This window comes from Macrotis lagotis, chromosome 4 (genome assembly GCF_037893015.1).
Source record: "Macrotis lagotis isolate mMagLag1 chromosome 4, bilby.v1.9.chrom.fasta, whole genome shotgun sequence".
Lineage (NCBI taxonomy): Eukaryota > Metazoa > Chordata > Mammalia > Peramelemorphia > Peramelidae > Macrotis > Macrotis lagotis.
The window spans coordinates 187292934-187316832 of record NC_133661.1 but is presented as its reverse complement, the minus strand read 5'-3'; the positions used below and the strand labels follow the sequence as shown (position 1 = coordinate 187316832).

The following is a 23899-nucleotide window of genomic DNA, read 5'->3' as shown; positions in this document are numbered from 1 at the left end:
TCTCTGCTCCTGGGGCTTAGGAGATAGTCCCAAGTTTTTTTGTTGTGGGGCTGGGGGGCGGGGAGAGAAAGTCTGGTTCCTTCCTGGCTTATCACTTGCCTAAGGCATTGTCTACACAGCTATTAGTTCCCAGTATTAGGGTAGCCCAACCCAGTTGTTTGTTGTTGCACCAGCATTCCAAGGGCGCAAACTTTGTTTTCTGAGCTGGGGTTGGAACACTGACTATTGATCTGCTACAACACTGGCTTACTGAGAGTCTTGACCTGAGCTACACTGTGGTTAAGAACCTCCTGCTCATTTTCCAGGTCTCCCATCTACATAGGGCTATACTTTGCTTTTACCCAGGTGAGACAGAACTCCATAATATCTTGAGATAAGAACTTGTTTTGTGTGTGTGTCTGTGTGTGTGTGTGTGTGTGTGTGTGTGTGTGTGTGTGTGTGAGAGAGAGAGAGAGAGAGAGAGAGAGAGAGATCTGTAGCTTTAGATCTGTGTGGAGGCTTCATGTTTCAGAAAAAAACATTTTTATATATGACCCACAAAACCCAAGAATAAGAGACAGAAAAATTCCATTTAAAGTAACTGTAGACAACATGAAATACTTGGGAATCTACCTGGCAAGACAAATCGAGAAATTATATGAACACAATTACAAAACATTTTTCAACAAATAAAGTCAGATCTAAACAAGTGGGGAAAAAAAACAAAACAAGTAGTTACTCATAGTTAGGCAGAGCTAATATAATAAAAATGACAATTCTACCCAAATTATGTTACTTAGCACAATACCATTCAAACTACCAAAAAACTATATTACAGAGCCAGAAAAAATAGTAACAAAATTCATCTGGAGCAATAAAAGGTCAAGAATATCAATGAAGGGGCAGCTAGGTGGCACAGTGGATAGATAGAGCACCAGCCCTGGAATCAGGAGTACCTGAGTTCAAATCCGGCCTCAGATACTTAATAATTATCTAGCTGTGTGGCCTTGGGCAAGCTACTTAACCCCATTGCCTTGAAAAATCTAAAGAAAAAAAAAGATTTTATTTATTTTGAGTTTTACAATTTTTCCCCCATTCTTGCTTCCCTCTTCCCACCCCCACAGAAGGCACTGTTAGTGTTTACATTGGTTCCATGTTACATTGATCTCAGCTGAATGTGATGACAGAGAAATCATATCCTTAAGGAAGAAAAATAAAGTATGAGATAGTAAAATTACATAATAATATAGCACTTTTTTTTCTAATTTGACAGTAATAGTCTTTGGTCTATGTTGAAAGTCTATAATTCTTTCTCTGGATACAGATGGTATTCTCCATTGCAGATAGCCCAAAATTGTCCCTGGTTGTTGCACTAAAAGGATAAGCAAGTCCATCAGGGTTGATCATCACCCCCATCTGCATTTCTTCTAATCTTGACTGCATTTATTTTATTTGTGCACAATCTTTTTTTAGGGTTTTTTTTTTTGGCAAAGCAAATGGGGTTAAGTGGCTTGCCCAAGACCATACAGCTAGGTAATTATTAAGTGTCTGAGCCCGGATTTGAACCCAGGTACTCCTGACTCCAGGGCTGGTGCTTTATCCACTGTGCCACCTAGCCGCCCCTGAACAATTTTTTTTAATTTAATATAGCTGAAATCATCCATTTAGCAATTTACAACTTTCTCTATCTCTTCTTTGGTCATAACTTCTCCCCTCTGGATAGATCTGACAAACTATGGTTATCTCCCTTTTTTTGTATTCATTTTGTATTCATTTTGACCTAATTTTGTTATTAGGGTATGAGATGCCTAATTTTTGCCATACTAGTTTAACAGTTTTCCCAGAATTTTTTGTCAAAATGGTGAGTTCTTATTCCAGAAGTTTATAGTATCTTTATCAAACATTAAATTACTATAGTCATTTACTACTGCTTCTTTTGATACTAATCTATTCCATTAATTGGCTTCTCTATTTCTTAACCAGCCCAAGGCAGTTTTGATAACTCCACCTTTATAATATAGTTTTAGATCTGGTACAGCTAGATGACCTTTCTTTGCATTTTTTTTTTTTTTTTAGTTTTTCAAGGCAATGGGGTTAAGTAGCTTGCCCAAGGCCACACAGCTAGGTAATTATTAAGTGTCTGAGGCTGGATTTGAACTCAGGTACTCCTGACTCCAGGGCTGGTGCTCAAGGACAATCCTTGATTATTATGGAAAAATGATATCCACATCCAGAGAAAAAACTGTGAAGTCTGAAGAAAGAGCAAAGCATACTATGTTCACTCATAGTTTTTTATCCTTTAGTTTTACTTCCTCTTTCACAATATAACTAATATGGAAAAATATTTAAAAAGATTGTACATGTACAACTTTAAACAATTTGCTATCATGGGAAGGGAAAAGGAAGAGAAGGTAGTAGAAAAATGTGAAATATATGAACTTGCAAATGTATTAATGATGAAAACTTAATTTTGCATGTAATTAGAAAAAATAACAGAAAAAACAAAAAAATTATATACTATATATGTATCTATATACGTGTGTATATATATACATACATGTATAGGTATTTAGATACATATATATATTGAAAAGCTGGCAACACAACGTCCTCAAACTTTGTCTCTAAATAGATGATTGCTTCTGTTCAACTATCTTACTCCCATGACAAAAAGTACACATGGCCCTGGGCATCGCCTACAGCCAATTGCAAAGTAGAAAGAGGTCCAGGTCTTGGCTCCACACAGCTTACTGCTCCCTCACAACGGAAAAGGCCCCGCTGTAAAGACACAAGGACACAACAAGGACACAGTCTCACTTTTAAAGCTTTCACTATTAAATCTGGAGAACAAAATACTATGTTCTTCCCTTGGTGTTCCCATATCTAATGCCATGCTCACCAGCTGTAGGCTGGATCTCTCCCAAAGCTTCACATCTCGGTCCTCAGAGGCTGTCACCAGCAGGTCAGGGAGCACATGGAGGGCTGTGACTGCACCAGAATGGATCTAAAGAGAGACAGCGCAGGGAGAGACAGACATGTTAAGCTTCCCTGAGTCCTACTTACTACCACCAAACTCTCTTGCTTTCTGTCTAATCTTACCTTCTTGGAGTAACATGTCTCCAGTTCTCGAAACCTGAATTCATCTATGGACTGCCATATGTTGCTGGTGTCCCACTCTCCATTGGGGGTACGTTCTGCCATCTTCCAAAGGACCCCTTCTGAGCTGGCACACAGGAAAGCAGAGTCTGCCATTCCCAGGGCAGAGTTAGAATCTAAGTCACCAGGCCCTCAATTTGAGCTTTCCCCCTTTAGGCCTCTATTCTCTTGGATCCTTTCTCAGCTTACCAGACTCAGCCTTAGCTTGGGTGATGCACAATGGGATTCCTTGGGGATTTTCCAGTTGTAGAGTAAAAGTCCCTATGTCCTCCAGCATATTTGTCTCATTCTGCTGCTGCTGAGGGACAAAAAAGATGAGAAGAGGTGTGTTTGTATATATGTGTGTATTATTTTCTTAAGCAGTCAATTTCAGTTCAGATTCAGTAAGAGTTTATATGAAGGATTCCCTAAACTATAACCATCTGTTAATCTTAGCCACATCAAAGAAAGTAACAGTGAATGCCCATATTAGACCCTATTAGAAATACAAAGCATAAGGACATATCTGTCCTCAAGAAATTCTATATAAATAGCCAATTAAGATGAATGTAAAATGATAAATGAATTATGTATAAATATTAATCCATAAGCCAGACACCATGTTAGGTACTAGGGATACAGACAGAGATAATGAAACTTTCCACATTTTCAGGGAGATTCCACTTACAGAAGTATTCAGCCAAACATGCAAGACTTACAAAGACAGAGACGGAAACATCATCCTGAATGTTCAAGGCAAACACTCCATAGTCCTTGTGGGTAGAAATCAGAGTGTGGGTATTGAAAGGGAACTCATTCCTAGAGTTAAAAAAAAACAAAGATTGAATTTGGAACCTTTTCTCATGCCTCAAAGGATCTGTACTCATAATCAACTTAAGAGAGAGGACATTCTAAATTAGATAAAATCTTCCCCTCCTGAAAAGTTCTTCCTATTCATGTCTCAATTTAGAAATACCTAAGATCTTACCAGGATTCAGGGACAGGAGAATCGAGATCCAGTAGCAGCATTCCCAAAAGTGGCTGTGCTAAGAGGAGATAGCGGCTATCTGGGGCCAAGTCCATAGCAGATATCAGACTGTCCCTACCATGCTGATTCAGGTGAAGGTTAAAGTCCAGACTGGGAAATAAGAGGTGGGGAGAAAAGTGTCCAAATCCTGTTGTATTCCATCAGAGCTACCCCTGGGTTAGTTAGGACTGAAATGGAGGTGATTAAAGCCTTTTTGTAGAATCATAATTCTTCCAGGGCTAGTTTACCCAAATATTGACCTGACTGGAGTTCCCCTTTGCTCAGTGATTGAAGCCCCTATTACCTTTCTTTACTTTATTTCACCTGCAAATGTTGGTCATGAGACCCTTCTTTTCCACTTCCCACTTGCTGACTTTCCTATCATTGATCAGGGCAAAGAAGGTTTGTGGAGAGGACCAACACAGGGCACTGATTCTGCCGGGGACCTGGGATAGATCACAAGAAAGGCTCAGTGTTTTGGCCCCACTACCAGCCTCCCCACCCTGTCTCCCTTCCAAACAGAGGCACAGTTTATTTTCTAGGGCACACTACTGAAGACTAAGCCAAGGTGAGACCCTGTAAAACCTGAAGCCATTCCTACTCACTTGAGTTTTGGCTACAGCTTTGGCTTCCTTCCATAGGATCAGTTCCCCAGCCTGGCTGCCAGATACTGCCAGGGAACCATCTGGAGCCCATGCCACAGCAGTAATGGCTGTGGGCTTCTCAACAGCACCTGTGTCATCTGGGGAGGAGGAAAGGCCTCCTCAGAACAAGAATAAGATACAAAGTCAGCACAGATGTTCCAAAGTTTGTTCATTTTCAATAGGCAATGTTGGTACCAGTGAAAAGATAGTTTTAACAATCAAAACAACAAACTACTTTTTTGGGGAAATATATTGTCAGGGGAATGGCTTGGTATTTGTTGAGGAGAATCTGTAGGGTCAAAAGGTAACAGAATTTAACAAGCAGTAGTAGGAAGTGATAAATGTGTACACTAACAAAATGGGATTCAAGATGGAATGAGAAGTAATGAAAATTTTTCTCCCAGTCACAAGCTTCCACCTAACACTCTCAATCCCCCACTTACCCACTTTCTCGGGAACATTCCAGAGCCTCACTGTGCCATCTTTGGAGGCTGTCAAAACAAGACCCAAGGTCTCTGAAGCTGCAGCTGAAATGATTGGACCACTATGTCCTAGAAGAGAATGTGTGTGAAACACCTGTGGGGGTAGCAGAGATGGCAAGTCAATAATCCACAGAACTATGGCCCTTTTCCCCCCCTCAACCCCCATTGAGGGACTCACCAGCAGTGGATGCCACAGTCGTGTGGCTCCATCTAGTCCAGTGGTTATTACCAAGAGCTCTGACCCATGCTGTCCAGCTGATGAGAGATGGAAATGTTGGAGGGAGGAGGTCAGTCAGAGGGCCAAGAAGAAGGAAGAAGAAAAGGGAGGGAAGGAGGGAGTTTTGTCACCTGTATGAAGCTCCCAGGTAGCCACACAGTGGCTGATGGGTCCAGAGTGGGCAGGAATGCTTGTCAGCTCCACACCTCGAAGGTCCCACACTTTCAGCACTCCATCCCTGTCCACAGATACCACGTGCTCCTCCTACTCCACCCCACCCCACCATCAAAACCTTGTTTAAGTTGAAGGCAGGGAAGTGTAGGCTTTGTCATAGCTTGTCTCCTATACCTACACTCCCATACTCACACACCACTGCAGAAGAAGGGGTAGAATTAAATATTAAGCTTAAGTGATCTGGAATATGTTCCTAGGGAGGGAGCTAAGTGGGTTCACCATAACAATTTAATAAGTTCAATGCTGATGTATCACTCTTTCTCTATGAAAGCATATCTTTCACCATCTTTGAAGTCCATTGGGACCCTACACTTCCCTACCCTATTCAAAGTAGTTCACTGTCCATTGAATTGTGAGCTCCTAGAAAGCAGGGAGGGTTTTTTGTTTCTCTTGGTATCTTCAGATTTTAGTTCAGTCTCTGGTACAGGATAGGTTTTTAGTAAATGCTTAATGACCGAATAATCAATACTTTAAAATCTGTACAGACAAGACACTTGATACCCCAATTATATTTTATAATAAGGCTACCCTCCAAATCTAGTCCTCCTGTAGAGTATAGCTCACCCACCCTTCCCCCCATGAATGTTTTCTCAACATGAAGCCCACCACTCCATTCCATTCTTACCACAGCAACTACTGTGCTCACTGCACTTTGATGGCCAAGAAATTGGAGAATCTGGTGGCCAATCACTGGGTCCCATAGCTTCACAGAACCATCATTGGAGCAGGAGAGCTGAATGAAGAGGCCAAAATGGGGTTTCTAGCTTTATTTAGCAATGGTTACATACAAGACATAGGGCTGGAAATATATGCTGTCTTCACCTCTTTTCAAAGTAGCACCCTGTTGGATACTGATTTGACAAGACACTAGGAGAAGCCTACCTGCCTATCCATCTGTCTAGATCATGGGAGAGAACATCCTGCTGGCTAGGTTGGTGTGCCACTGCCACAGCAACACCATGTGGGACTTGAAATTCAATAAATTCAGAAGCTTTTTAGGGGTGAAATCTGTATCACCTAGTTGTGCTCAGTGAATTCTAGTGGCTTTCTGTCACCTCAAAGACAAAATGTAAAATCCTCTATTCAGCTTTTAACATGGCCCCCTTCTGTCTTTTAAGGCTTCTTATACTTCACTATATACACCATGGACTCTGATTGAGTGACATTGGCTGCCTCATTGTTTGGCCCCTAAGCAAGACATTCATCTCCCAAGTCCAGGCATTTTCAATGGATGTACCCATTGCTTGGATTTCTCTTCCTCTTTATTTTCATTTCCTGTCTCCCTTCATGTCCTAGCTATAATCTCATTTCCTACAAAAAGTGTTTTCTGCCTAGATCTTGTTTATACAGAATTGTCTGTAGGTTGTCTCCCCCACTGGACCACAAGCTCCTGGAAGGTCAGGGTTGTCCCCTTTCTTTGGATCCCTTGAGCTCAGCACAATGACTGGCGCCTGGAAGATGCTTTGATAAGTGTTTGTTGGTCCAACTCAGCACTGTTGCTGAGTGTTCTCCTCCTGGATATTTTCCCCTCTCTTTCTCAACTGGGTTTTAATGATACTCTTCTCTTTTGGTCTTCCTCCTGCATGACTGCTCCTTCTCAGTCTCTTCATAGATGAGCCCTATCATGTCTACTAACTGCCATATATATATATATATATATATTTATATATATGAAGGTTCGGCTGTGTGGTCTGTTGTCCTCGTTCTATGTTGTCTCACTTCATAACCTTTTCAGCTTCCATGGGTTCAGTATCCTTCTCTACACAGCTGACTTCCAGATCTACTCCCTCTTCTGAATTTCAGGTCCACATCACCATTGACCTATTGGACATTTCTAAATGGATGTTCTACAGACACCTACTACTTAACATGTTCAAACATAAGTCATTATCTTTCCCCCAGAAACTATCTCTCTTCCAAACATCCCTATCACTATTGAGAGCACTCTCATCTCTCGATTCTCCCAGGTTCTTCACCTCAGGCTCACCCCCTGACTCTTCCCTTTTGCTAACCCTACATAGCTCATCAGATGTCAAATGTCCCCTTGATCCTCACATTTCTCACCTAGATCCCTTCCTCTCCAATCACACAGCCATCACCCAAGGTCAAGTTCATCTCTCTCTGGACCTTGACATTAGAGTCCACATTGGTCGCAAGTCTCCCTCTACAAACATCCACCTCCAAAGTGATTTTCCTAAAGTACAGAATTGACTGTCAATAAGCCCAGGGGCTTCTGATTGCCTCTAGGATTCCAAAGAAACTCCTCTGTTTCAGCATTTAACACTTGTCATAACCTGCCCCCTCCTACTTTTCCAGTCTTCTTAAACCACCCCCCTTCATACTCGATAGTCTAACCATAGCTATCTGCCTGATGTTCTCCACACACATTCCATCTCCATTCTCCTTCCTTCTATTCTGAAGGGCTCCCATGCCTTGCATATTCTCCCTTATCACCTCTGCTCTCTTGGAATTTCTTAGCTACCTTCAGGACTCCACTTACATGCCCCTATCTGCATGCAGCCTTTCCTGTTCTCCCTATCCCTTCCCTCTCCCTATTCCACATTTCAGCACCTTCCCCTCCACCAAGGGTACAAATTTTCTGCTCTGTGTGATGTCTAAATCTGCAGATATTTAGCCAGTCTCTTCTCTTTAGAATATTAATTCCCTGAGGGCCATGAAGATTTAGACTTTGTTTGATAGGTTTTAGCCACCTACTAGATAGTGTCTGTTACAGAGCAAGTGCTTCATAAATGTTTCCTGGTCAGCTGGTTTTTGTTTAACTGTCTTTCTTTGTGTCAAGAAAAAATTTCTGGGCTAGAGGTAGTATATCAGGAAATAACTAGTATAAAAGCAAAAGGTATTAATCAAAAAGAAAAGTTACCTAGAGGCAGGAGGAGGAACCAATGAACTCCTAAAGGGAACTCTGATTATCTCACCTAGCCTGGAGTCAGAAGACCTGGGTTCAAATCTAGTCTCAGAACAATATTAGCTGCATGAGTCTGGGCAAATCACTTAACTTCAGTTTGTCTCATTTTCCCCAAGTATAACATGGAGCTAAGAATGGCACCTGCCTTCCAGGGTTGTTGTGAGGCTCAAGTGAGATAATATTTATAAAAAATTTTTAACAGGGAACCTAGCACAAGGAAACTCTTATTTCCTTCTAACCTCCCCCCCCCTCCCCATGGGAGAAGCTAGATGTTGAGGCAGATTTCTGGGCTGCAGCCCTGGATCATCATCCGTGTCCTGTCCAGTAACTGATTTTACTGTATAGATAATATAGTGTTAGTCACTCTATTATTTATGGATATCTTTCTATCATGAACCCATGGGAAGTAAAAGTATAGACATTACTGCTAGAAATACATCTTCAAACCTCAAGGAAGTAGTGGGAACTTGGGGGTCAAATTGAGAAGGGAGCAACTGAAGGGGTTAGGGAGTCTGATATCTTCCCTATTAAAGCATGCCTTCCTACAGAAAGTATTTTTCACTTACCAGCATGGCATTCTTGGTCCAGGCACAACCAGTGACCCAGTCCCGGTGACAAGCAGGAAGGGAATACATCAAAACAGGAGCCTCAGGCATCCTCACATCCCAACACAGAAGACTCTGAGAAAGATGTAAGAAAGGTAGATATAAGATTAGAAGTAAGGTCCATCTAAGAACAAAGGGACAGGGGTGTTAAAAGAATGGAAAGGAGATTGGTAAAAGAGTGAAGCAGATAAAATATAGATGAAGGCACAGATTTAGATGTAAATATAGGTATAGATGTAGATCTAGGTATCTTGAACTTATCTGTAGTAGCTAGGATTTGAGAAAAAATAAATTGAGAATGAAAGCCTGGGAAGTAATTCTATTCCAAAAGTATCTGGTTCCATTTTGGAATAATCTTTCTGTAAATGTAAAATGTCCTTTAGTACCTCTGATGATCCAAGGCTTAAATTTGCCATCAGGAAAAAGATATTTTTCTTTTTTTTTTTTAATTTGGCTTTTTTGCAAGGCAATGGAGTTAAATGACTTGCCCAAAGTCATACAACTAGGTAATTAAGTATTTAAGGCCAGATTTGAATTCAGGTTCTCCTGACTCCAGGGCTGGTTCTCTATCCATTGCACCCATCTAGCTGCTCCTGCTTTCTGATAAAAACTGAAGAAATCAGAGCTATCAAAGTTTATCTTGGGAAAAATTCACAATTTGTTTGGTGTTGTGGAAACTGTTGAGTGTTACAGAAACTCATGGTTAAGAGTTGAGGAATTGGGGGCACCTAGGTGGCATAGTGGATAAAGCACCAGCCCTGGAGTCAGGAGTACCTGGGTTCAAATTCAGTCTCAGACACTTAATAATTACCTAGCTGTGTGGCCTTGGGCAAGCCACTTAACCCCATTTGCCTTGCAAAAACCTAACAAAAAAACAACAACAACAATAAAAAAGAGTTGAGGAATCTAATAAAATCAGTTGGCTAGAGAGAAGTAGTATACAGAACAAGAGTGAATGACTGAAAGGAAAATGCGGGATTCTTTGGAGGCTTACCTGATCCCTGCTGCCAGTGGCCAGGATACCCCCATCAGGACTGAAGCTGCAACAGGTGACAGGGCCTTTGTGTCCAAGGAGCTGTTTACCAGGATGGAGCTCCTCTGCCATCTTTGGCTGAGTCAGGGATGATAATGACCACAACCGTATAGTAAAGTCCGCTGCAGCAGGCAATGGGGAGAGGATTAAAAACTCTTATAAAAAGAGAGAGGGAAAAGATGCCTACAATACCAGAAGACACCTTAAGATAAAGACAGAGAAAAATAACCATGTGCCAATAACTAGGGACTGAGAATAAATTTAAACCACAGGGAACAAGGATAGAAAGTGGGGCAAAGATCAGGTATGAATTCCTCTATTCCATTTATCTTTATAAGGCCAATGATACTTTATACCTCTCTTACATATAAATATATGAGGTATTATTCTGCATTACAGTTAATTGGGTATATATCATATACATATCAGAAATTATGAAAAAGTACTTAATGTGGATGGAATTGAAATGAATTGAATTGGACAGAACAGAGTGAAGTAGTTCTATGGAGGCAAGTGCTCAAGACACAGCTGTGCTCTGTAGCTAGGCTTCTAGATTCAGAGATAAGACACAGTGAGCTTCATGCCTACATAAGTTATTTAATAACTGAATAAGTGCTAAGATCACACTGCAAGTCATGCCCTTCTAGGCCTTGTCAATATTTATACTGTCCCACTTCAACTACTCCCACACAATTTAGCAGTTCTTCAGTTTATCTTCAGATTTGCAGTGCCAATTCAACATCATTCTATTCTTAGCAGATGACAATGCTTCTTCCTCCATTAAGATGAATGAGACCATAAGGCATGAAATACCTCCTTATATCACCATTCTGACTACAGAATCCTCTCTCTTTCCCAAAGCTGACTAACCTCCTCTATTTGCATAAATTTATCTCATTTATGGAAAGAAGAGGACTCCAGGATTGAATTGGTCCTTATATCCATGACTAGTCCAGATATCATATGCCCAGTTCATGAACACTTCCTCTGCTCATTCTTTTGGCTTACCTGAGGTAGATACAAAGAGTTCCTGGGAGGTAGCTAAAGACAATACAGCCTTCTGGTGTGCGGGAAGAACCCAGAGACAGTGGGGAGTTACATCTTCAAGCACCCAATACCGCAGATTCCCATCTTCTCCACCACTCATCAGGATCCTGTGGCTCAACCAGGTCAGTGCAGACACTGCTACAGCTGACACCAGGCATTGATCCTCTACAGCACCTGGACAAATAGAGAGCAACTCAGAGTGGAGCCCAAGGTTCCTACATCAAATATCTTCTATCTTTGCCACTCCAAATGCCAATACCTGAAGAGGTACTGTAGATATTGATGCCATCTGTGTGGTGACCAACAGCCACATAAGCCCTATCTGGACTGATTGCCACAGAGAGGGCAGGTGAGAGGGATAAGGAGCCCAAAGACCCCTTGGGTTGGCCCAGGAACCCTGACCACACCTGGACCTAGAGCCAATATGTAAAAAGGGAAAAGAACAGATTATCCAGTACACAAGAAAGCTGTTCCCTACACCTCTCCATCAGAAATTCTTTCTATCAGAAGCTTCAACACAAAAGCTGCCCAGACATTGGGCACCCACTTAGAGCCAATCCTGACCTTGACCACAGACTCCATTTCTCCTGAGTCACTTTCTCCAACAGAGGCACTCTCCCAAATCTGTCCATCTCCCCAGGGGTCTTTCTCCACTCAGGAGCACATCTCTACAGAGATTCTCCTACTGAAATAGCAGAGGCTCTTCCCAATAGAATGAGGCACAAAGATCCCACTCCACTTTCCTGAGGCACACAGAAAATTCAGCCATCCTCTTAGGGACTCTCCTCTCCCTGCCCTTCCATTTGGGCCATCCCTGGACTGACCTTGCCATCCTCCCCAGCAGTCAGCAGCTGGTGTCCAGATCTTAGGAAGAGAGTAGAAGCAATATATCCTTGGTGGGCTGGGAAGGCAGCCACTCGAGTTCCTTTCTTCCAGGCCCACAGTTCAACTGTCCCATCCAGATGGCTGGCAGCCAAGACTGACCCAGAAGGGGCAAATGTCACATCATGGACTGAGGATCCTGGGCCCCCCAGTTCCTGCCAAGTAAGGAGGAAAGAGGGTATCACGGGAGCACTTTCTACCCTTTCCCTTTAGTATACCAAGCCTTCAGAGCCACTCTTTTTTTTTATTTTAGGTTTTTTCAAGGCAATGGGGTTAAGTGGCTTGCACAAGGCCACACAGCTAGGTAATTATTAAATGTCTGAGGCCAGATTTGAACTCAGGTACTTCTGACTCCAGGGCTGGTGATCTGTCCACTGTGCCACCTAGCCACCTCCCAGATCCACTCTTCCTCACCCATACCAGTCCTTCCTCTGCCTCCCTATGTCCACAATAACTAATACTTTCTCACCATGGTAACTGTGAGGTTGTCCACTTGAAGAACACTTAGATGCCCTGCCCAGTTTCCTGTGATGATCACCTGCCCCTCAGGGTGAAAGGCAACACAATTCAGAGGCTTCTGGGACAAGTGCTGGGCAGCTAGTTTTCCATGAACTGTGTTCCACAGCTGCAGACAGGAACAATACACATTAGGTACAAAGTACTAGGTCCTGAGGTCCCACCATCCAGATACACTTTTCTAATTTGATCTCTCTAAAGTCATTCCATCTCCTCCCTTGACTCTGAAATCTGGCTCTCCCCCAATCCATCCAGATGTCAACCAGCCAGGCTATCCCAGAAGCATTTTAGCTGAACAAAGATCAGGTCTCTGAAGGACTATCTCCTAGTCAGTTTTTTACCCCAGTTATCCCCCAGTTTCTCTCTTCAACCACATTTTCTCAGCTTTACCTTCAGATGTCTGTCCAAGGATACAGTGGCCAGTAGCCGGTGGTCAGGACTCAGGCAGCAGTCAGTGATTTGAAGCTGGTGGGCTTTGGTTTGGAACACTCTGAGCCCAAGAAACTCAAGTCAGGCCTGGGAATCTCCTTCTCTCCCCCAACCCCTGGCACCTCCCACTACCAATCTTTAGCCTAGACTTTAAAGAAGGACCAAATGTAAGGGAGATTATATTACTTAGAATCTGGATTAGTCCCTGGACAAATCAGAGGGCTTACCGCCAACCAATCTGGAAGTCCCAGAGCTCCAAAGATCCATCCAAGGCTGCAAGGAAGAAAGTGGTATTCGAGGGGCACTGACAAGAAGAAATTCCATCACAGCCACTCACTATGGACTTCTCCTCCTGTAGATACACCAAAACTCAGTTTACCTCATACTCTCATTCTCTGATGTTCCTGACTTCTGATTCTAACCAAAAAAGCTATATGAGAAAACATCCTAACTATCTGTATCTTCCTATGCCAGGGTACCTAGCTCCTCTATATTCAGATGACTGTCCTGACAAAAGGATACTCAGCCCACTTCTAGGTCACTCCTCTTTCCAAGGATCTTGGGTCTTCTCTTAAAAGAAAGTGACCATGAAAAACCCTGAACCAGGAACTTGGGATCTATCTACCTTCTTCTCCTATTCATGTGTACTCCACCATACCACCCAGTCAGATTCACTCACTGTCAATCAACATGTCATGGTCATATCTACCCAGGCAGATTCTAACATACTAGAACTTCAAATAGGGACCCACTGAGAGTTATAAATGCCTGGAATATAATAGGTACTTGATAAATGTCTATTTTAATGAATTTGAATCCTCTAAGGACCAGTCTAGCTAAGTTTGAAGTAGGTCTCACCAAAAGGCTGGTCTCAGAACAATATAAGCAACTCAGGAAGACTATTTACAGGGTTCTATTTGACTTGACACTATGGAGTGTGGAAAGGTAGAGGAGTGTGGGTGTTGCAAAAATAGAGAATTCATAAGGAAGTGTTAGGGAATCTAAAAAAGGAAAGGACATCAATCAAAATGTATTTTAAGAAGCACATAGTCGTCATCTTTATCAGTAAAAGGAATATCCACACAGTACCAAAATTCACACATCTTTGCTGTATTGGCATATAGCACTAGTCTTCTTTTTTATGGTCCAATACTATCCTTCATAATGCCTTGAAATCTTATTTTCCTTTCAATCTCTCCACAGCCTTGGAATAGCTAACATTTATTTTTCACTTTCTCAGTCACTTTTTTTTTTTTTTTTTTTTTGGTTTTTGCAAGGCAAATAGGGTTAAGTGGCTTGCCCAAGGCCACACAGCTAGGTAATTATTAAGTGTCTGAGACCGGATTTGAACCCAGGTACTCCTGACTCCAAGGCTGGTGCTTTATCCACTCTGCCACCTAGCTGCCCCCTTTTTCAGTCACTTTCACTGATTGATGAATTATTCAAAGAAGCCCTTATCCCTTCACTCTCAGGATTCTAGGGATGAAAAGCCTTCTCAAGATGAATTTGCTTGTCACTTGGTCTATAAGAGTAGCCTGTGGTGCCATTCTGAAGGACTCTTGCTATTCCTTCAACTTCTTCACTCCTTCCTTCCATAGTTCTCCTACCTGCCAGGTACATGTATCCAACAGATGAACAATCCCATTGGCAGTAGCCACAACTGCCCACTGTCCATTGGGGGAAAAACACACAGCTGTAGGAGTCGAGGGAGGTACCAAAGACAGGCTGCAACTATAAAGAAAGTATGAGAGAAGGAGGAAGAAGGGAAGCATGAAGGAAGAGGGAAAAAAGGGAGAGAGGAAGGAAATGAGAGAAGGAGATAGGTAGGAGGGTAATGAGGGAGAAGGCAATGAAAGATGGGGAAGGAGAACAGACAGATGAGAAGAAAAAACAAAGAGGGAAATGGGGAGGGGGAGGGAAATAGTGAACAGAATGTCAAATATGTATCAATATGTAGACATATAGATATAGAAATATAACTATCATACCTTTTTCTCCTCAAAAACTGAAATTTGCCTTATTTTTTCCCTTATCTATTATCTTTTGTCATTCCATAACCCTCTCTGAGGGTCATTCTTCCTGGTTTTCACCTCTTCCATCTACTGCATCACTTACAAGACTCCCATCACTTTCTCTTTACTATCCCCCCAGATTTAAGGGATGAGGCAGAGTCTAAAGCTTTTCCTACTTACCCAAAACCACTACCAACTCTTCTTGAATCTTCATTAGAATTCTAAGGCCTCTGGCTATGCCAGTCCCTTTTTAAGATCTTAGTCACCATTATCTTCACCCGCTCATCTATTCCCACTGTTGTAACAGACTCCAGTCCCTAACTCAAGTCCTCACTTTCCAATACATCCCTAGAACATGAGCATCCACATTGATGTCATTGAAGATCAAATAAGATGATAAAGTTAATAGTATGAGTTTTAATGCATGAACCTATTTATTTAACAGAAGATGGCCCCATGAGGACGTGAGTTCCTTGAAGGTTTGGGGAGAAGGAAGCCAACTGATTTTGTTTTATTTTGTAACCATAACACATGGAACAGAGTAAAGTCTCAGTAAAAGCCTGTTGTTTCTAACAAGAAGTACATACTGGGCATACTTGCAAAGACTCTAGAGGTATAAGAACAAAGTGGTCCCTGTCCTCAGGGAGTTCATTCTCCTTTTTTTCAGTGATCTGTGGTTTGTTCCAAATCCACACTCTGTATTCACTATTTGGAGCACTCTGGAATCTCTGAGCTAGCAGGATTCCCTCATGTGCCATTTCTTCAGTGAATCAATTCTCTACTGTGACACTGTCTCTCCTTCTAGATCTGGAGGAGATCCTGTTGGCTGTCCTGAATCCCTTCTTTATCATCAACTCTGTGACCTTAGTTGTGTCCCATCCAGCACCCTAGTCTCTGTTTTTCCTGCACCACCACCCCCATCTTCCACCAAGGTTTCCTCTAATTCTGGATGGATCCCACTCTCCCAGGTCTGATTTGGATATAACTAGTCTGCCAGGGAAAATTCAGAGATTAGATTCACCTTTGCTGAGCTCCCATGGTCTGGGGCTTGTTGAGCCAGTGCAAGATGGGCTGGAAGGACCATCGCTGGGCAAGCTTTGCAACCTGGTGGCAAACAAGTGAATCGGAGGGCTGGTTGGCTGCCTGCTGGGCCAGGAGGGCTGGGTACTGTGTGAGGAGTTTGTATTGCTGCTTCAGAAATGTGTAGAATTTGGCAACATCAGGCTCAGAGGGTGTTTGTTCAATCACAGAAACTGAAGATTCTAGGTAAAGGGAAAGGAAAGTCAAGGGAACAAGCCTCCATTAGACATTTGCTACCTGGCTCCAGCATATTCCGAACCAAAGAAAAAGGCAGCAGGTCTAGACTACCAAGTATAACAAAAAAGGAAACAGGGTGTAAAAGCTTCTTGAAAAGGCCTTGTAGTGGCCTTGAGTTTTTTCCATGGAATAACCCTACAGGACCTTCCTAGTGCTTATTGTATTCCAGCAGCATTCCCAAGACTAGACCCCTCCCTATTCAATAGTCAACGTATCAATAAATAAACATTTGCCAAGCATCCATCTATGATATACAAGGTACTGTTCTAAGATCTAGGGATTAAAAAAAACCCAGGAGAGTGAAAGGGAAGGTGGGGGGGGGGGGTAAAGATAGAATCTTCCCTCAAGGAGCTCCCAATCTAATGATTCTTCTGAGGTGGAAGAGATCTGACCTTCTTTTATATCTTGGGGGGGGGGGGGTTACTAGTTTTGGACACTCTTATAGAAAGAAATCATGCTTAACATACCATATAGGGCATGGGCCTCCATCAGCTGGGAGAGCAAGCCAAGTTCTAGGTAGGCAGTCATAACATTGAGGTTGGTAAGCAGGGAAGCAAGCAGGGACCGGTTCCCACTCTGTACCTGGGGAATGTCAATCAAGATCAAGGTTAGAAAGTACCAGTGGATATGATAACAAAGAACAATATTTACTCAAAGGAGAACTTGGTCCAAGAAAAGTAGTCAGGATGGTGAACTCACAGGGGAATAAATAGAGAGAAAAAGTAGGATGAGTGGGGAATTTAGTGTTTTGGAGTATCCTAGGGATTTAGAGAAGGTCTTTGAAGGTGGAGAAATGTCTTTACCAGGTGGTAGGGCAGATCATTCAGGGCCTCTAGGTGGCAATTATGGAAGGTACCCAGGGCATCGGGGTCACACATCTTCCAGAGCTGAACTGTAGGGAATAGATGGTGGGAATATCCAGGAAGTGAGAAAGAACAGGAATAAGAAAGCAGCTCCTGACACTGTTTCTTATTACACTGGATACTGAGCTCCTTAGCATCCCCTAGTCACCTTTCCCTTGGGACATAAGAAATCCATAGTTCACCCACTCAGATACTGGAAAGAAGGGGATTTGATCTGAGGCCCTATGGGGTATAGGATTTTCTTAAGATCAGGTAAAGATCACCCTCATTCAGCACTCCATTCTCATCACCTGCAATAAGGACATGTGCTGTAGTCTTCAGTCTGGGTCTTTTCCTGTAGCGCATTTCAGCTGCTAAATTTAGGGGTCCAGGAGGGAGGCGCAGTCGGGCTCCAGGACGTTCCAGGGACCCCTCTCCCAGCAAGCTAACCATAGCAAAGTGTTGAGGAAGAAAAAGAGCAATGAAGATTTTGACTAAGCCCCAGCATACCTACTCCACCCCACACTGGAGGAATGTTATATAAAATGGGTTTCATCCTGCCCTGAAGAGTTTGGGACTAAATTCATAGAGGTTTGCAGGTGAGCTGTTAAATGGGAAGAACACAGGATTAAGAATAGGCAGCATCTAAGTTGGTAAGGGCACCCGTTACCTGCGTAGACTCTGGACAAGGTACGTAAAGGGACCCATAGGATAGGGGTCTCCTTTGTTTCTAGCATCCATAGCTTCTGCCCAACTCACAGTCTCCAAGGGGAGTGTCTGCCATGTACTTATCACCCCATGAAGTTGGTCCAGTGTTAGACCTGCAATTGAGTGTTATCTTGAGTATCTTTACCATTGCCATAGTATGCCATAAGTCCTTTACTAAATCCCACAATGTCTCCATTCATCCATTACCAAGTCCTAGTATGCCTCAATTCTCTCACCAACCCTAAAAAAAAGAGAACCCTTCCCACATTCCACAGGGAGACCACCCCTATTTCAAACTTCACCCTAATCTCATTCCTCCCCTGGCCCCAACTACACCATGGTCACTTAATTCTTAGCAATCCTCTCAGAGCTCCTAAGACAGCCACAGTTGTAACCCCAAACCACCCTTCTCCCAAGTGCCTCCCTTTTTCCTTCTGACCCTGATCACTGACCACTGCGAGTGACATGGAGGGCAGCTAAGGCAAGAGGCAAAATGTCAGAGCCATGCTCCTGCTCCAAGACACCTAGGATGTGCTGCAGTAGCAAGGGCACAGTTGCTGGTAATGTCCGAAGTTGCTCAGACATCTGGGAAAGAATCCAGGGTCAGAAAATAGATGTTAACATGATATAGGTGATACAGGAAGGACCAGAGAGGGGAAGAAGATATGGGAAACATAAAGGATATAGAAATAGGATAGGGACATAAGGGAATGAGAGGGGAGGGTTCAGGGAGAGGGGAGGGAATGGGTTAAGGAAATAGGGTGAATGAATGACTGGGAATGAGGGAATAAAAATCAGAACATGGGAATGGACTACTAGTTGTGGAGTGAAGGGAAACGAATGGTCATGGAAATGGAAGACAGAGGAAAAGGGAGTTAACTCCCCACCTGACCTGCTCATACAGCGTGAAGAGACGAAGGTGATCAGTGGCCAAGTGCAAATAAAAAGGTAGACCTGACCCTCGCTTTACCAGCAACAGTTGCATCTGGAGAGACATGGGTGGACATTGAGGAGGAAGGACCAAGACCTCTCACTTTTCCTGGTCATCCTAAATTCTGCTCTTTCCACACCCCTTCCACTCCAAAGCAGACTCCCCACACAAGCTGAGATCTCTCCCTTCAGCTTCTGTTTCCAGGGTCTTAAACAATGGACCATCTCACTGCCATATCACACAAGACTGTCCAGCATCTTATCTATGGCCTGAAAATCTTGCCCATTGGGACACAGGATCAAAATAATGACTGTTATCCTATGGAAACCTGAGACAAAGTGATTGAGCTGAAGTAACCTTTTGTCCTTTTGTTAGGGAATACATACTGTTATTTTTGATCTGGTGTGATTATGCTCCTTCTCCTTAGTTTGCTATTTAGGATTTCTAAAACTACAAGTGTTACCCTTTTTAACAAACTGACACTGCTGACTAAAACATGCACTGATGAAAAACTGTAGCCCCTTCCTTCCTTAGATTCCTTCAAGGCCCAGAAAAAAATCCCACCTTCTATAAGAAGCCTTTTCTAATTCCTGCTAATGCTGATGCCTTTGTTTCAATATCTCCTGTCTATAGTTGGCTGATACCTAGTTGTTTACAAGTTGTGTCTCCCACTAGACTGTATGCATTTTGGGCAGGGACTGTCTTGACTTTCTCACACAGTAGGCATTTAATAAATGCTTATTGATTGAGTACCTGACTCATAGTTGATGATTCATAAATGCTTGTTGACCAACTAACTTTCACCAAGAACATGTCTCACTCTGGACTGTTTCCCTTGATAGCAATCAAGTTTACTTAGAAATAAGAAAATTCATGAAGGTAATGTGTTAGGCATTAATATTAAGGTTTTTGAAAACCTCCTGCTTATCTATACAAGTTTTTAACCTGCCACTATTTTATGATTTCTACCCTGAAACTGATGTTTCTCAAAATTAGGGCAATGCTCATCTCATTCCTAATGTAGCTTCTTTTCTAACACTCTAGTTTCTTTAAATAAGAGTTCCACATGCTGTGTAGAGTTAAGAAAGAAGTCTTTTAATACAGTGCCTGTGATCCCATTCAGTCAGTTACTGCCCCAGAATCCTGAAGAACCAAAAACTGAAACTTTACTGACACATCATAGATTGAACCCTTTGAGTACAAAAAGGGAAATCCTCTTTGGTGCAGCAACCCAAATGAGCAACCTGGAGGCCTCCATACTATTAACTGTTTAGAGACAATAGGCCCCTGTACTATCCAAAAGAGAAAACCAGAAGAAGCATAGGACTCTGATCCTATCAACATAGCTCCCAAATATCCATCTATAAAGCCTATTTGGAAATAAAAATTCTGTGCACTATCAGTTTCTTTCTTCACTAGGGTAAGATGGTTAGTTTGTCACAAAATAACTTATTTTTAGAGTAACTGCAACAAAAATGCAGAAAATGATATGGACAGGGGTAATGTTTTCAATTTTTCCCTTTCAATGATTTCTTACCTGACAAGAACACTTATTTAAGCCTGAATTCCTACAAAAAAAAAAGTCAATGTAGTTCCAGTCCTCAAAATCTGTCATTATATACACATGGCCTCACTCTTATACTTTGCATTCATCCCATCACTCCAAGGGCTCCCTGCTCCCAACCTGATTGTTAAAGGGTGTCTCCTCCAGCCGCTTTCCATACAGGGCCAGCTCCTGTCTCACCAACTGGGCTCGTGCTTTTGGTTCCAGGGGTTTTAGGGCCACCACGTGAGTATCTTCTCGATGTTGAAGGATATCCCTCAACCCTGTCTTTGCTGACATACTCATGACTAGGTGTACTTTCTTTAGGAGATGAGAGAAAAAAAGTGAGGTGGTAGATGGTCCTTGCACCCCAAAATCATTCAAAATTCTCTTTGTATTTCATTTGTTAACTTCCCTGTCCCCCAGCATGTACCTGAGGAAGGGTCTTTGGGATCCAATCTAAGATCAGTTGACCACTTTCATCCCCTAGTTGGTCAGCTCCATCAATGACCAGCACTAGAGTCTGACCAGAGCGTAAGTACTGAGCAGATTTGGGAAGTAGGGTCTGTAGCTCCCACACCAGTCCCCTGCATGTGGAGAGAGAAGACATCAGAGATAGCTAAGTGCAGTGAGCAGGGAGAGATGGCAGCATAGCCTCTAATCTGGAGGGGGAAACAATCCTGAACTTGGGTTCAATTCCCAGTGATGCCAATTACTACTTGTGCTATATAGAGCAAGTCATTTAGTATCCTGGTACCTTGATTTCCTCATCCACATAATGAAGGGTTGAATAACCTCTAATATTCTCTTTAGCTCTCAATCTGTGATCCTAATAGTACAAGAGGGTGGAGAAATGCTTAAAAGGGATGCTTACCTGTAGGTAGTTGGGCAAGGCCTGGAACACTGAAGCTGATGATGCAGGTAAATACAGAGGCGTCTGAGCAAGGTGAGGACATAGCTTTGATCAGGACGGGCTCCAGTGAAATGGAAAAATACTTGGGAGCCTGTGGTGACCTCACAGGGAGCCTGTAAGGCTGATACTAGGGATGACTGTGGAGGCAGGAGAGGAGAAGCTGTAGCTAAAGACGTATCTTCAAGACTCTTGCTTCCTTCCATTCTCTTGCTCCACCATACGTAACTCCCTTTACCCTCCTTCCACCCATCCTCAACCCTGCCTGTACCAGGAAGGTTGTCTTGCCCTGTCCAGGCTCCCCAGTCACTAGGCACAGACCACCACTGCGTTGCCGTAGATGCTGGACAGTGTCCTTCAGGAGACTGGGCCGGGCTGAACTGGGTGGACATTGTTGTTGCTGAAAGGCTGACTGTACAGCGTCATCATCTGGAATGGATTCAGTCTCTTCCAGACTTGATACCGGCTAGGATGCACGTGGAGAAGAGAATCTCAGGGTGAAGGGCATTGCTGTCTTCCATCCCTATAGTCTGGCATCTGTTCTATGGCTCCCCTGCCTCAACCAACCAATTACCTGCTATTAACCTCTCCAATACCCCCATGTATATACTGTTTGTTCTCTCAGTTCTACCTCCTAACTCCCTCCCAGTGATCGGCACTGACCTGTATATAGAGTCTCTGGAGTAACTCCCACACATGCTCTAACACCATCTGCCCAAAATCTTCCAGTCTCTTCACATATGGTCGGCCTGCAGCCACCCCACCCCAAGCACAGTAGTAACTAGAAGCAAAAAGAACACCACTCAGAGTCCAATTCCCAACCTTTTTTCATGCCATCCATATGACACATCTTCTCTACTCCCCACTCCCCCAATCCAAAGCAGTTGCTGCCTCCACCTCCACCTTACTTGTGGCAGGTGACATCTTTCTGTATGTCCAGATAGCTCTTCAGTTCTGAGAGTCGTTCTGCAGCCTCTTCTGACTCAGAGACAAAGTCAGCCTTCCACTCTTCTGGCACAAAGCTGGACAACCAGAGACATGATCACCCCAAATTGTAAGACTAGAACCCAACTTCTTATCAGAAAGGATGGAGATCCCACAGAACCCCACTAAACTTTGAAATATGCTGTCTACTAATCCAAGGCTATGCTGGGTCTACAAGAAAAAGCCATGGGCTCTTAATGTCCTTCTGTTCCTTATTCTAATCTCACAGTCAGGAAGGATATGGGGTGATCAGAAGGGAATCAGGTCGAAAACTCAAGGTAACACTGTGGGTGGGGAGGGCAGGAACAGGACCCAATGATCAAGGTTTAGGGTTGCTGGGAAACTGAGTCCTGTGGGAAGCAGACAAGGTACCTGAGAAAGCTGGAGTTTCTCAGGTAGATGAGGGCTGGGGAGGAACATTGGTGGCGAGAACCTCTACTTAAAAATTGCATCACCTCCATCTCAGTCACAGAACGGCCAGGTGGATAATCCTTCACCTGGGAGATGGGAAGAGAGAAGACTTCATCCTATGTTAAGGAATACCTTCCTTTCTAGAATCTAGAAGGTTCCCATATACTTTGATTAATCTTTCTTTATAGAGCCTAAGGGGGGAAAAAGGCAATAAGACTCTCCCCTCCTGAATTAAACCTTGTCCAGCCAGTTGACAAAAAATTCTTAAAAGGCAACTCCCATTCTAACATGTCCCTCCCTTCCCAAATATGCTCTTCATCTTAGTTTCATGGAACAAAGTATAATGGCAGAGTACTGAGTCTCAAGAGTAGAAGACCTGGGTTCAAGTTCAGACTGATACTTACAACATGAATAACCTTGGGCAAGTCACTTAAAAATCATCTCATCTCCATTTCCTAATCTGTAAAAAGGAACCTTGGTAGTCCCTTTTGACTCTCAATCTGTGAAATAATGAGTCCAGCAAAATCTGACCCCTCCCTCCTTGCCCCAGGTCCCATATTTTTGGTCCCTTCCACATGTCTTTCCCTTCTTCCAGTTCCCTCACCCAATGAAAGTGTGGATGGTCAGGGAGGTTATAGTTGGGAGGAATATAGCCATAGCGGGACCCCAGGATTGCCACAAAGAGTTGTGAGTTTTCCACTTCTCCTAAGCACAGTTCCAATTGTCTATAGATAAAAAAGGGAGAGAGAAGAATTATGGAAATTAAGGAATATTACTGGGTTGGGGGGGAAGAGAAAGAAATTACTATGTGGGAATAACAGTGTTCAATGATAGATTTGGAGCAAGAACTATCAGTTATAGGGAAGAAAAAAATGAGATAAGAAGAGAACTAATTGAGGGATGACAACTCTTAAGTTATATAATAGATAATATAGTTAACAGAATTCATAGTTCTTCAACACCTTCCATCTCCTCCACCTGTTTGGTCTCATAAATCTATATGGCGCAGCTCCTTAAACAAAACACCCTAAAACTTTCATGCCCTTATCCTTTGACTCCCACCACCCAAGTCTACCAATTTGGAG

The 23899-nt window shown here is 42.9% G+C and overlaps 1 protein-coding gene across 6 annotated transcripts in view; it reads right to left on the bottom strand.

Annotated features, from left to right (window-relative positions):
• Window positions 1-387: 387 nt before the first annotated feature.
• TEP1 (telomerase associated protein 1) overlaps window positions 388-23899 on the bottom strand; it is a 51273-nt gene continuing 27761 nt past the window's right edge. For 2 of the 6 annotated variants that reach the window (XM_074234986.1, XM_074234985.1), the window contains 36 exons: window positions 23419-23539; window positions 22776-22900; window positions 22328-22441; window positions 22083-22200; window positions 21691-21885; window positions 21384-21559; window positions 20943-21096; window positions 20651-20830; window positions 18928-19020; window positions 18488-18620; window positions 17998-18148; window positions 17639-17772; window positions 17289-17377; window positions 16953-17067; window positions 16190-16430; window positions 14764-14887; window positions 13384-13508; window positions 13118-13217; window positions 12681-12836; window positions 12154-12366; window positions 11589-11742; window positions 11291-11503; window positions 10244-10404; window positions 9211-9324; window positions 6344-6451; window positions 5616-5748; window positions 5446-5522; window positions 5229-5361; window positions 4747-4904; window positions 4466-4587; window positions 4103-4252; window positions 3834-3933; window positions 3325-3433; window positions 3079-3224; window positions 2879-2983; window positions 388-2757 (listed from right to left, as the gene is read on the bottom strand). In XM_074234986.1, the coding sequence (XP_074091087.1) occupies window positions 2635-2757; window positions 2879-2983; window positions 3079-3224; window positions 3325-3433; window positions 3834-3933; window positions 4103-4252; window positions 4466-4587; window positions 4747-4904; window positions 5229-5361; window positions 5446-5522; window positions 5616-5748; window positions 6344-6451; window positions 9211-9324; window positions 10244-10404; window positions 11291-11503; window positions 11589-11742; window positions 12154-12366; window positions 12681-12836; window positions 13118-13217; window positions 13384-13508; window positions 14764-14887; window positions 16190-16430; window positions 16953-17067; window positions 17289-17377; window positions 17639-17772; window positions 17998-18148; window positions 18488-18620; window positions 18928-19020; window positions 20651-20830; window positions 20943-21096; window positions 21384-21559; window positions 21691-21885; window positions 22083-22200; window positions 22328-22441; window positions 22776-22900; window positions 23419-23539 (4963 nt within the window). In that variant the 3' untranslated portion in view covers window positions 388-2634. The remainder of the gene's footprint in view (window positions 2758-2878; window positions 2984-3078; window positions 3225-3324; window positions 3434-3833; window positions 3934-4102; window positions 4253-4465; window positions 4588-4746; window positions 4905-5228; window positions 5362-5445; window positions 5523-5615; window positions 5749-6343; window positions 6452-9210; window positions 9325-10243; window positions 10405-11290; window positions 11504-11588; window positions 11743-12153; window positions 12367-12680; window positions 12837-13117; window positions 13218-13383; window positions 13509-14763; window positions 14888-16189; window positions 16431-16952; window positions 17068-17288; window positions 17378-17638; window positions 17773-17997; window positions 18149-18487; window positions 18621-18927; window positions 19021-20650; window positions 20831-20942; window positions 21097-21383; window positions 21560-21690; window positions 21886-22082; window positions 22201-22327; window positions 22442-22775; window positions 22901-23418; window positions 23540-23899) is intronic. The other 4 variants (XM_074234987.1, XM_074234983.1, XM_074234982.1 and 1 more) reach the window with 4 other exon arrangements.